The 12,406-nt window shown below is 37.0% G+C and overlaps 1 protein-coding gene across 6 annotated transcripts in view; it reads left to right on the top strand.

Moving 5' to 3' along the window:
• Nucleotides 1-12,406, top strand: part of lemd3 (LEM domain containing 3) — a 46,946-nt gene that overhangs the window by 16,856 nt on the left and 17,684 nt on the right. For all 6 annotated transcript variants that reach the window (XR_005946449.1, XM_041215956.1, XM_041215955.1 and 3 more), the window contains exons 2-6: nt 2,055-2,086; nt 3,229-3,295; nt 8,977-9,053; nt 10,518-10,597; nt 10,712-10,857. Coding sequence is in view for 5 of the 6 variants with exons in the window: in XM_041215956.1 (XP_041071890.1) it covers nt 2,055-2,086; nt 3,229-3,295; nt 8,977-9,053; nt 10,518-10,597; nt 10,712-10,857 (402 nt within the window). In the remaining variant the exon portion in view is untranslated. The remainder of the gene's footprint in view (nt 1-2,054; nt 2,087-3,228; nt 3,296-8,976; nt 9,054-10,517; nt 10,598-10,711; nt 10,858-12,406) is intronic.

The raw sequence follows: 12,406 nt of genomic DNA, 5'->3' as shown, positions 1-12,406 counted from the left end.
AAGGCTTCGTCTCCCCTCCTCTTTAAAAAAAAACAACTCTTGATTCAACCGTCCCACCAACCTCCCCTTTCCAGTCTCAAATCCTTGAATGTGTTGTCACTTCCAAATTTGCCCATCTTCTGGGAATTCTTGTGATTGTATCCTTCCAATCTGGTTTCCGTTCCTGTCAAGTTCTTAAAGTTGCAAATGGCATCCTATGTGACTGTGACAAAGGTTAGCTATCTTTTCTCATCCTTCTCGACCTGCCTGCAACCTGTGGTGTGGCTAACAACACCATTCTACAACCTGTCCACCGTTGTCTACCTGGGTGGGACTGCTTTCTCCTGGTTCTATTCTTATCATAGAGTATCACTTGCACTAGCTATTCCTCCTGCTCCTGCATGTTTACTTCTGGTGTCGCGCACCCCCCCCCCACAAGAATCTACTCTTGTCCTCTTCCTATTTCTCATCTAAATGCTGCCTCTCAGCAACACCAACCAAAAGCACAGTGTTAGTTTTCACATGTACACAGATGAGCTGTACCTCACCACCACCTGTCAGTGACTCCACTGTTGTTAAATCAGACTCCTTATCCAACATCCAGTACTGGATGAGCAAAGATTTCCTCTAATTAAATATTGGGAAGACTAAAGCCATTATTTTTGGTCGCTGCTGCAAATTCCATTCCCTAAGCATTGATACCCTGGCAACTGCTTAAGACTAAATGAGATTGTTTACAACCTTTATTGACCCCAAGATGATCTTCCAACCACTTATTCATGCCATCACTAAGACCACCTATTTCCACCTGTAACGTTGCCTGACTTTACCCTGCTCACCTACTGAAACCCTCCTTCAAGCCTTTATTACCTCCAGACTATTGCAATGCAACAAAAAGCATTGATCCAGTCATCTAATTTATGCTTTATTCTGTCTGTCTTATTGGCTTTGATTATTCACCTTTAAACCATGTCATTGGAATTTTTGATGTCTGAGTGGATTATTTACCTTTTGTTGCTAAATATGATGCGCCAACAAATGACTGACTTTTTCACCATGCTCTATAAACACATGGGCAATTAATATTGCATGTTACTTGTTTAACCACAGCTGGATTTGGGAATGGAACTCTGATTTCCAGCAAATTGGGATACTTCTGTTGGAGAATTTCTGGGATAAATGTGGTAATGAGCATGTTATTCTGTTTAGTATCTTCTGACAGTTCCACAATAAGTGTCAATCAGTAGCACATCACAAGATCGTAAATTTCATTTGCTGTTCTTGCTCAGCAATTTTCAGCAATTAAGGTATTCTTATTGCTCTGTCGCCAACTCTTAATGTTGCAAGTATATTTGTCTTGTTCAATACTTTCTCCTCATGCATTATAAGCAGGTTAAAAAAAACTTGCAGGTTCTGTGATCACTGTTTAGCTATATTCCCCTCTGATGTACCGCTGTTATAATTTGACCATTGCAGACATCTTGGATATAGTGATGTCAAGTCACTCCCTTGAGCTGGATGAATTGTCTTTTTTTTGATGGACCTTGACTCCCACTGTCATATAGCTATTTGCGGTAGCAAGACCTGGAAGGAAACCATTATCCCTGGTCAACTGGGCTGGATGTTCACGTCTTGCATCCACGCATTCTTTCAATCTTTTTGGTGATAGACTAAGGACATTGGATGCAACAAAGTTTGACTTGAAACACAGCAGTAAACTTGATGGCCAGTTGACAGAATCAGTACAACTTCTGTTTGTGTCTTAGCTTGGTCAACTGGGAGAGTTGGACATCCATAGAAAATTGCAAGACTTCTACAATATATTAAAAATGAATACCTCTCAATCATGCATTCGGTCAATAATCTTATCAGATTTTCCTTTAAAGGTTGCAGTGGGAGGTAGGACAAATCAATGCAAGCATTCTTAACTTGGGAGCTGGCATTATGACATCTGATATTTAAGCTGATCTGTGTACATGTGTGTATAATTGAACTTTGAAGAACCACAGAATGTATTTTTACTCAGCAGTTTTCTTGAAATGCTCATTGCCATTAATGATTCTTTTCTTTTTCAGTAAAATCTCAGTCATTTGGAATAGATGATAAGGTAAGTGCTGCTCACAAATAGGTTTGTTGCTTGAAATATTTTTCCCCACTGAAACTGTGTATGTGAAAATAAAAATCCATTATCTCCAGAAAGCCATCCTTTTCCACACCTATGTAATCTTTGTAAAAAGAAAGCACACGGTGTATGACATGGATTGGATTTGCATGCTGATCAGTTTCAAGCTGCTGAGGACTTGATCTTAATTTTTGCTCTGGAAAAATCATCACTATACTATAAAGGTCCCAGCAAATGAGATGGCTCTTAAACAAAGTAAAATGCACATCTAATGGTGGGGGTAATACTTCAGTGTTTCTGCTTCAGTAAAACATAACATATACATCAGATTTTCTTACAATACCTGCTTTAACTTTGGAAGCACTGCCAACTGTAAAACTGTTGTTTTTGAAAATGTGGGTTGTTTTGAACAAACATTATGATCTGTCTCACTTCGAGTGGTGAGAATGATAAAAAGGGTGAATTTAAGGGGATAATGCAAGGAGCATTAGAGCACATGAACTTAAAAATTCTAATCTGTTCCAAACCACCCCCCACCCACCACCACCGGCCACCCCAGTCAACTTTGGCGTATTACGAATATACCAACTCCACCTAATGAAAAACTCTTTCACATTATGTCTTCAAAATATGTCCATTTGGGGATATTGAGGATGTTCTGAGGTTTGTAACCATATTCTACAATTAAATGAGGAAATATAATGTCATTTTGTATGCATATTGCATCTCTTTATAGGGCCAATTTATGCTTTTTCCCTATTACTTGGGAATTATTGCCAGACTTTGTTTGGAAAACATAATTTTCTTAATGTATAGTTTACACATTCAGTCTACTTGCATATGTATTCTTTTCCAAAGCTCTGTGCTACAAGTATAGTTGAAATTGTGGTTACTTTGAGGAGAAATTGGTGTAGAGAAAATGTGCCTATTAATGCTGTGGGAAATAAAAATATATTTGAACTCTTACCATACAACTTGAATGCTCTTTTTCAAAGTTTCCAGAATTCTTTACAATTGACTTCTAAAATGCTGTCTCCATTTTTCTTTTTTTAAAAAAATAGCTTTGTGTGGAGTGGTTGCAAGCTGTAGAGAACTGCCAGGTAATTTTTGAATTGTAATTCATTTAGGTTGAAGAAAAAAGAGTAATTTTGATTATTCTTCATAGACTGCATGATCATCTAGCAAAAATAGCAGGTGAGATCCTAACATTTTTGGACTTTTATATTATTTGATTCCTTTGCTTGTACATGGATTCAGCACTGTGAAATAGTAGCTGTGCTACTGGACTAGTAATCGTCTGGATTATGAGTTCAAATCCCAGCACAGCGGCTGGAGAAATCTAATTTAATAAACTGCTGGAATCAACAGTGATCACGAACTACTGAATGACAATTAAAAACCTATCTGATTCACTCATGTCCTTTGGGAAAGGAAATTTGCCATCTTACTCAGGCTGGCCTATATATGACTCTCAAATTCATAGCAATTTGATTGACTCTTAACTGCCCTCTGAAATGGCCTAACAAGCCACTTAGTTGTATTCAAGATGCTGGCTTAACATCGCTCTCTCAAGCACAATTAGAGATGGAGAATAAATTGTTGGCTTTACCCACATCCCATGAATGAATTTTTCTTTAATTATGGCCAACGGCACACTTTTGCTTGTAGTCAGCTAAGTCAAATTTATAGTTGAAAAACACTACAAATATGGTGAGATGTATTTTGAAGTCACGATGTAGACTTATAACTTTGATTACGTGAGGTACTTCTAATGTTTGATATTAGTTTATGTTTTGACTAGCTTTAATTAGACCAACATTCAAGAGTACAACGGTAGCTGGTCATTTTCTCCTTTCAAAGATCCAGTTCAGATGCAGAGTTTATTTCCTCTAGTTTCTCTCGTGTGCATGCTGAATTCCTTTTTAGGCCGTTGATGGTAATTTTCTGCACACAGAAATTTATCATAAGCAGTCATGCATAAGAGATTACTGTCGAACCTGGATCTAATTTACAAGTACTGTACACTGAAACTTTTAATCTGACTTGAAAATTTTTCTACCAGAATGTTGCTAATATACTTTCAACAAGGCTCTGTTTATTGTAAGGGTGGTAATTTGTTTCATTATAAGTTGGTCAGATACTGTGATTGATATTAAATTTTACTTCTGGAATTCTGTTTATTCAGAACAATTAGAATTTGACTTCCTAGCACAGCTACACTTAATATCTTTTAAACCACCTCACTTCACAGTATTGCAATAAATGACAACATTCTTGGTTTACCTGGGTAATGTATATTGTGATGCAAGATATAAGTACTTAAAAATACTGAAAAAATCAAAGTTCAATTTTCAATTAAGTTATGCATAAACTGTGCAATCTGTAAGATTCAACTTTTGGCAGTTAACTTATTCTCAATCTGGTGTGGTGGTATTGGGAAGCTAAATAGATGGTGGCTTGTTTTGGATGCCACCTGGTGTAATTTCAAGCCCAGAACACTTCCTCCTGCACAGTCTCACACACACACACACACACACACACACCCACCCCCCGCCGCCGCTGCCCCCCCATTCTGAAGGTAAACAGATGATATCAGCTAGAACATGCGCCCTTGCAATACTGTGTCCTCTACCATTACTATAAAGCTGTTCTGTGCATGGTTTTGTACTATAGCCCTGCCCTCTTTCCACAAATGAAAAAAATTATCTCTCAAATGTACAAAATAGTTGAACCCAGCCAAAAACACCAACATTTCAAATCTGCCACCAGAAATGCCGAAAATATATTTTTTGGAGTTCCCTTTGCATTTCCTTGCTTAATAACTTAATTATTTGATAGAAACTGTAACAAACATACAATCTTCATGAGACAGAGTAATACAACCAACCTGTATAGATTTTAATGTTCATAAGTGGTAAACTTGCAACAATGGATTGATCATTCCTATTCTGATTCTGCCCTGATTTCACCTCTCTTCCACCAACCCCCCAATCAGTGAAAGTTGTCAGAAAATTATTCATGTTGTGTAGCACATGGCTGGCTTGCTACCAACATTTAACGCTTCATGATAAAAGATAGAATTACCTTGCTAAACTGTGTTCGCATCAAGAATCTTCTGGCACGGATAGGAGGGGGTTTAATTTAAAACATCCCTGATTTTTCCCCTCTCCCACCCATCTGTAAACAGGTATTGTTTCGTTTGATTTCCTCCTTTTGTAAGCAGTGGCATATTTCCTAACCCCTCAGTTTTGGAGTGATCCAAGCCTCAACAAACTCAAGATAGGGTAAAATCAAAGGGTTAGTTTATTTTACACACACTTAAAAAACATGATAGGGAAGTGGTGTGTTGCTACGGAACCCCTGATACATTCACACAATAAAAGAGGGATAAGGGAAAAAAAGAGATACAGAGCAAAGACCACAGACAAAAATAAAAATTATTGTTTCACATGAGGCCAGAGTCCAGAATCAAAAGCCCAATTGTTTATCCTTTCAAAGTCCGCAGGCTGAAGAGAGGGCTTCCACAAGCTTGGAGGGATGAACTTAATCTTGTAGGCACTAGTACAGAAGTTCAGACGTTCCAGTAGAAAATGTGCAGTTGAGGGCCAGGTGATTTTAAACCTAGACAGAGCTCTGGTTCTGTTGATGGAAGATGGCAGACATAGGCTGCTAGCCTGGAGCCTGGTTTACTCTTAGGTTAAACCACAACTGAAGACAGAATTCAAAAGCTGTACAATTAAAGCAATTCAAACGGCTCAAGTTTGGTCAGAGTGATTTTCAGCTAACGAGGTCCCCTTGTTAAAATCCATTGTGTTTTGAGCAGTTAACTGTAGAGCCATTAGCACAATGTTGGAGATGAGTCCCAATAGCTCTGCCTTTGTCCAGAGCTGGCTGATGCAGATGCTTTGTCTACTAATCCTTTACGTTGGCTTGGCTGGAATGTTTATACAATGTGAAGAATGTTACATTCCAGGAGTTTGATGCACTTTGTCCATTTTTGAACTGCTCAGAAACTTCCAAGACTAAAATCATGTGGTCAACTGCAGCCATTTTATCAGCCCAACCATTTGTCCTTGTTTAAATTGTTTTTTTTTAAAAGGAGAATATGGAAGAGAAACAAATTTCTTTTAGATTTTTTTTCTGCCTACTCAGCAGGACACTTCCATTACAGCCAGCATATACTTTTACTCATTTTGTACTTTTACTTTTTTAACAATGCTGAAGTGTATGCTATATAAATATCAGTTTTTCAGCTAATACCTGGGTGTATAGCAGGGCTCAACTTGATAGCCATTGTTATTCAACATCTAGATGGAGCAGAAAGGATGATTGTCCAAAAGTAATGATATGAATGTGGTAGAAGACAAGCTATGTTCACTGAAATTGGAAAGTGATGTTTGTGCTTGTCTGCAGAGAATATAGGCGCTTGAACAGAGTTAGCTGTCTTGTCACATGACCCACTCTCTCCAGCTGCACCAATGCTTAATAATATGGTTGTTAATTATTTTTTATAATTGCAAGTTCTCTACCTGGTTAATGGAGTAGTTTATGTTAACTGCTGTGATCATCTCAAACTTAAAAATGCTGCATTCAGTTCAGTGTCTCAAAATGTTCCCCTTGGACTTGTTTTGGCACTGGGTTTGCTGCAAATTGTCCACTGTTCTGTTTTCACAGTCGTAAGAAGAAATGACATTTTTGGTAACTAAAGCTTTTCCTTGAGCTTGTTTTTTTTTAGCAATTTCCTCTTCTGGGGTTCAATTTTTAAATAATCTATATTAGAAACTGTTGGCTCACTTATAAATATTCTATATTTCAACACAGTTAATTACTCATCATCTTCCAAATATTTTTTTGCTTTCTATCAAATTGAGGTACTTTCTCCCAACAGATTTGATGCATTTCAGCTGCAATCTATACCTTTTATTATTGAGGTTGAGGAGTGATTTGATTTTAATGAGTAAATCTTTGTTAAATGTTAATCAATTGTATAATGATGTTCCCTCATTACTCATTGGATTTTTTTTCAAAAGCAGTATGGGGGAATTTATTTGCATGTATGATTCCTAATTCCAACTTGACATGTATACTTGATGCACCTGTTGACCTTTTTTTATAAATTTGCCTCTTATTTTGCTGTACAATTATACTTTTTTCTAGTTGTATGTTTATGCATGAATCCACAGACACATGGGGTTTTTCTGATGGCCGTTAATATTTCTAGTTACTATTTCTCCTGCCCCCACTCCCCTTGGACTCAACTGGGTGGAGAACCAGCATTAGATGTAATCACTTCAGAAAAGTGACTCTGGCTGGGAGGGGAATGCCCAGCCATAATCTAATCAGGTTACAACTGGAATCCACTAACCATGACCAAATTTGGGTCACTGGCAACTGGAGAGAGTGGGTCATGTGACAAGCCAGCTAACACTGTTCAAGCACCTGTTTTCTCTGCAGACCTGGACAAGCATGAGGTGGCACAAATGCCACTTTCCAATTACAATGAACATAGCTTGTTTTTCTACCACTCCCACACCATTATTTGAGGGCAATCACCCTTTCTGCTCCACCTAGATGTTGAATAACAATGGCTATCACGTTAGGCCCTGCTGTATACCCAGCCATTGGCAAAAACTGGCTCTATTAATATTTATAGTTATATCTGTCTTCTTTGAAAATACTGATTTTTTGCCAGAGTATGGTTCTCCAGTTGTCCAGCCATCCTGTAACTCCTCTATGTAGTTGTTTTGCTCTTCCAGAAATAACCCAAAACAATTAATGTGGACAGGGTATTAAACTGTATAGTCAATATTGTCCATGCTGGGTGTGAAAAATATATGCACATTTCATTAGGAATCACTAAATAGGGAACCAGGAGTGTGAATTAAGACAGACTTTCTCACTTCCTAATCTCAAAAATTCCTGATCTCATGCACTGAGCCAAATTTTAGTACCTGAAATTCTACTTCTTAACTAGCCTGGTAAAGGATAGACTTTCACCTGTTGTGATTTTTATGACCATTGAATGTGTTAAAGCACTTTACAGCCTTTTATTGACCAGGAATCAAACCTATTGTCTGAAAATTTTAATGCTACTTTTAGCACTAAACTATTGAAGTGCATGTATTATACGTTTATTTACAAATGTAAAAAAATTGATAGTCTATGGCATTCTGTCCATGAAAAAATTTTCAAGAATGTTGTATTTGCAGATTGATCCCTTGCAAGCCCAGATATAAGCAGCCAGCATTGCTGATAGATTATATTCAGCCATGTACCATTAAAAAATGGATATGAAATTTAGCACCCAAATGCTGCAGTAAGTTTTTGGCATCCAAGTGTATTTAGGAGAGAGTTTTAGATTGCAGCCTAACGTTAAAGATGAACAACTTATTTATAAAAGATTTTTTCTTTAAAAGGGAAACCATAAATTTTGGGTGGGAAGAAATGAAGCTGAGTGGAAAAAATGAAAGACAACTATTAGTGAAGAACTAAAGTGACCAGAAAACTCAGGCAGTCAAGTAAATCAGTCTGAGCTGATAGAGATGAACAGAAGAAAATGGAAGAAGTTTAGAAAAGACGAGTCTAGAAAGAAATTGTCATAGATGTCTGAACTATGAAGCAGTAATTAAGTATGTCAACAGAAACATAGTCAACTACTTTTTATTTAGATCTGTGTAAGATGTCTGTAGAGTTGATGACATCAAGGCAGCCTGATGGCATTCAAAGCGATGTGGCAGCATGATAGGCGTTGCATCTTGTAATAGCGAAGTACACTGGGTTTTTGCCACTTGTTTTAAACTTACTTTTCATCAGCATTTTTAAGAAGGCTATATAGCAACCTGACCTGTATTGCTGATATTTTTATCTAATCCCAGGAGACTATGATTGTGGAGATCATGTCCATTATAAAAACAGAAGTCTTTCTGTCCAAGATGCTGCTGAATATGTGACTGTAAGTTCTTTCAGACATATCTTTTCCTTACACATTAGCTTTTGTTTTATTATGTGCATTAATTAAGCCAGTCCTCAGCTATAGAATGCTTTGTTTCTACAGTTAAATAAACTGAAAATCTGTAACCGTGAAAACAGTTGGAAGAAAAAAGTACTGCAACCATTTTTGCTAATTATTGGAAGTAGAGTCTATATTGCGTGACTTTTGCATCCACTTATGAATTGATCATAGCTTGTGCCCACAACAATTCTACTTTCAATTTTTAAAAAGGTGAATTCTAATCGGGAGCCCTCGTGTGAATAACAGCCATGATGGTTTCCTTGAACAATTGCATGCAAATGTTTTAACTCTGGAGAAATTGAAATGTTCTGAATGAATGCACAGATATGAAAATTATAAATATTTGGATTGATGTCCTGATCTAATTAGAATGGAAATGACTGTTGGAAATCAGCTGCAAGCACAATAATAATAGATTCTGTTGGTATTTAAAATTTTTTTATGAAGTGGGCAGTGAGACCAATGTGAAAACACTGTGCACGAGAACCTTTTGATTATTTTCCCATGTAAAGCTAACCGTTCTAGATAAGTAGCCTGCATATAATCAGTGATTTGGTTTTGGCTGTTAAAAATCAGTTTTTTAAAAATCTACTTTCAACCTTGAATTAACAATTTATTTTAAAGTGGCAAAGCAGAGCATAAACTGAGTTGAGGTTTTATTGCTAAAAGACAATTTTTGTTGTCTTAAGATATGTTATATTGTTGCTCACAGAATGAAAAGAAGAGCATTACTTTAATAAAAAATCAATCTCTCAAATTCCTGTCCTGATAGAATAAAACATCCAATTTAGGGAAATAAATATCTTTGCTTGGATCATGATGTATTTTTGATAAATGCATAAAACAAAATCATTTGTGCAAACTTGAATTTTGTCCACTCTTTACAAACACTTTTGTCAAATATTTGGCCTTTTACTTTTTGTTAACAACTCTGAATTATAATTTAGTTTTGACGATTTGTTTGTAATTCCATGTGACAAAGCCTTCGAACAAACTTGTCCAGTGCTATTTACCTTCAAAGACAAATTTTTCTTTAAGTACTCATTGCTTTTCTGAACTGATTGGCATGATTCCTACTGTAAGTTGCTAGTATGATAGGAGAAACCTGTTGTTGGTACTGATTATTTGGTTACTTTGTGCAATATATTGTGCAGTTTTTCCATTGAAGTCAGTTGTCATTGGATATGATTGAACACACTGGCTTTTTAATGTACCACTTTCTGTAGATTTTTTGCACGAGGGAGAAATCAGATTTTATCTTTAGTTCTGTACCTAAGTAGTTAATATGCATATGTTAAATGACTGCCCGGGTGTGGTGTTGGACTGGTTGATCTCTGAATTCTAAAATGTTGAAAAATCTAATGTCCAATAATCTTGAATTTTTTTTTTATTGATCTCATACAGGTCCTTGATCCTAATCATGAAGAGAAATTTAATGGTTCACTACAGTGGATTTTACAGAGTACAGATGACTTGGGTATAAAGTGAGTGAGTCTGTTCGTTGAGGATGTATCCTGAGCCCAAAACACCTTGCAGTTGCAAAATAACTCTTCAGAGCAACAGCACCCTAATAACCAGGTCTTGTCTTTAATGCACAGGTTACTTGGCAGTGACTCGGATGTAAAGGTAAATGATGTGAGTGAAGTACAGTACCTGGAATCCACCCATCCACAGATGTCATTCATCTGCCGCTTTCGCCGTGCATTTTTAACTGTCTTGCACAGAATGTTTATATTCCTTGTGGGTGAGTTTCACAAACATAGTAATTTTTCCAATGCTATAAAGTGTCATATAGTGCTAAAAATTCACTGTATTTTTCTTGTGTTTATTTTATCATCTCAATGTGCATGAGCATATTGGATAATCTGTATTGAGGGGAGAAGTTATACTTAAGGCAGAAATATACTATTAATTATATGGGATACCGAGATTGGATGACAGAGAGATCATTTTGTTATGAATAGTACCAAGGATTACAGAATAATAGGAATTAATGATCGCAAGTCACCTGTCTGGCTATCATTTATGTATTTTTAAATTAATGATCATTCTTTCAAAAGTAAACCTTAAATTTAACTTTTATTGACCATGATAATTGGAAAAATAATCATTAAATTTGCCTGGAAAATTTGTTAATTTACATCAATGTCTTCCCTTTCACTTTCTCACCTCATCTCTTGGGGGTTATGGTTCCAAAAGTCCCAGTGTGTCTCTAATACCTCACATAATGGGCTTCTGTATATGTCAGCAACTATATATTTTTTGGTCCAGTCCACAGTTGCTCTTTTTCAAAAGGGATCACTGGACAGTGAAATGTTCTGACCCAGAACCAACTGAATCCTTGGATTCTAACTCTCTCAGCAAATTTAGCATAGTGTAAGAATCAAATAACCCCTTGCACCATCTTGGAGCTCTATTTTCCTATTTTATAGACCAAAGTCTCCACTTCCCTACCCTTAATCTGAAAGACTAATGGTCTTCAACAAGTGAGTTGGAAATACTATTTGCAGGCAGTAGTCTTCCAGCTTCCTTGAATTCTGAAGCAATTCTGTTCCCATGACTAAGAATAGAGCATTTTGAACAAATGAAGCTGGGATTGCTCTTTTTGTTTCACTTCAACCTCATCCCTATCCAGTAGTGTTCACTGATTCCATTATAAGAGCGGAAAGGAACAGTGTGCATCAGGAGCTCAAGGTTGAGGTGGGAGCTGGATGGCAGTCGGGGGTGGTTGCAAGCAAGGGCTTTCAATGTTCATTGAGGCTTGGGTGATGATGAAGCTGAAGGAAGTGGGACTTGAACATATTTTCTTATGGAATCATAGACTAGACTAATACAGCCCAGAAGGATGCCATTCAGTTCATTGAGGCTGTGCCAGCTTTTCAAAAAGAAAGCTTGTTAAGCCACTCCCCTGCTCATTCCCCATATCCCTGCAATTTTTTCTTCAAGCATTTATTCAATTTCTTTCTGAAGGCTATTATTGGATCTGTATCTGCCACACTTTCAGACAGTGCATTTCAAATCCTAACAAATTGGTGTTTGGGGAAAAAATTTTCTTCAACTGCCTCCAGTTGTTTTGCTAATCACTTTAAGTCTGAGAGCTCTGGTTATTGATTCTTCAGTCATTTTAAACAGCTCTATCAAATCTCATAGCCTTCTCTACTATAAGGAGAACACTCCTGGCTTCTCTGGTCTGTCCAAGCACTGTAATTTCTCAGCCCTGGGCCAATTCTGCTAAGTTTCTTCTGTACTCTCTCCAAAGCCATCTTGTTCGTGAGGGAGAACTACACAGTTAC

This window comes from Carcharodon carcharias, chromosome 21, assembly GCF_017639515.1.
Source record: "Carcharodon carcharias isolate sCarCar2 chromosome 21, sCarCar2.pri, whole genome shotgun sequence".
In the NCBI taxonomy this organism is placed as follows: Eukaryota; Metazoa; Chordata; class Chondrichthyes; order Lamniformes; family Lamnidae; genus Carcharodon; species Carcharodon carcharias.
Note: the sequence above shows the minus strand (reverse complement) of the source record. Positions and strands in the feature narration are given on the sequence as shown.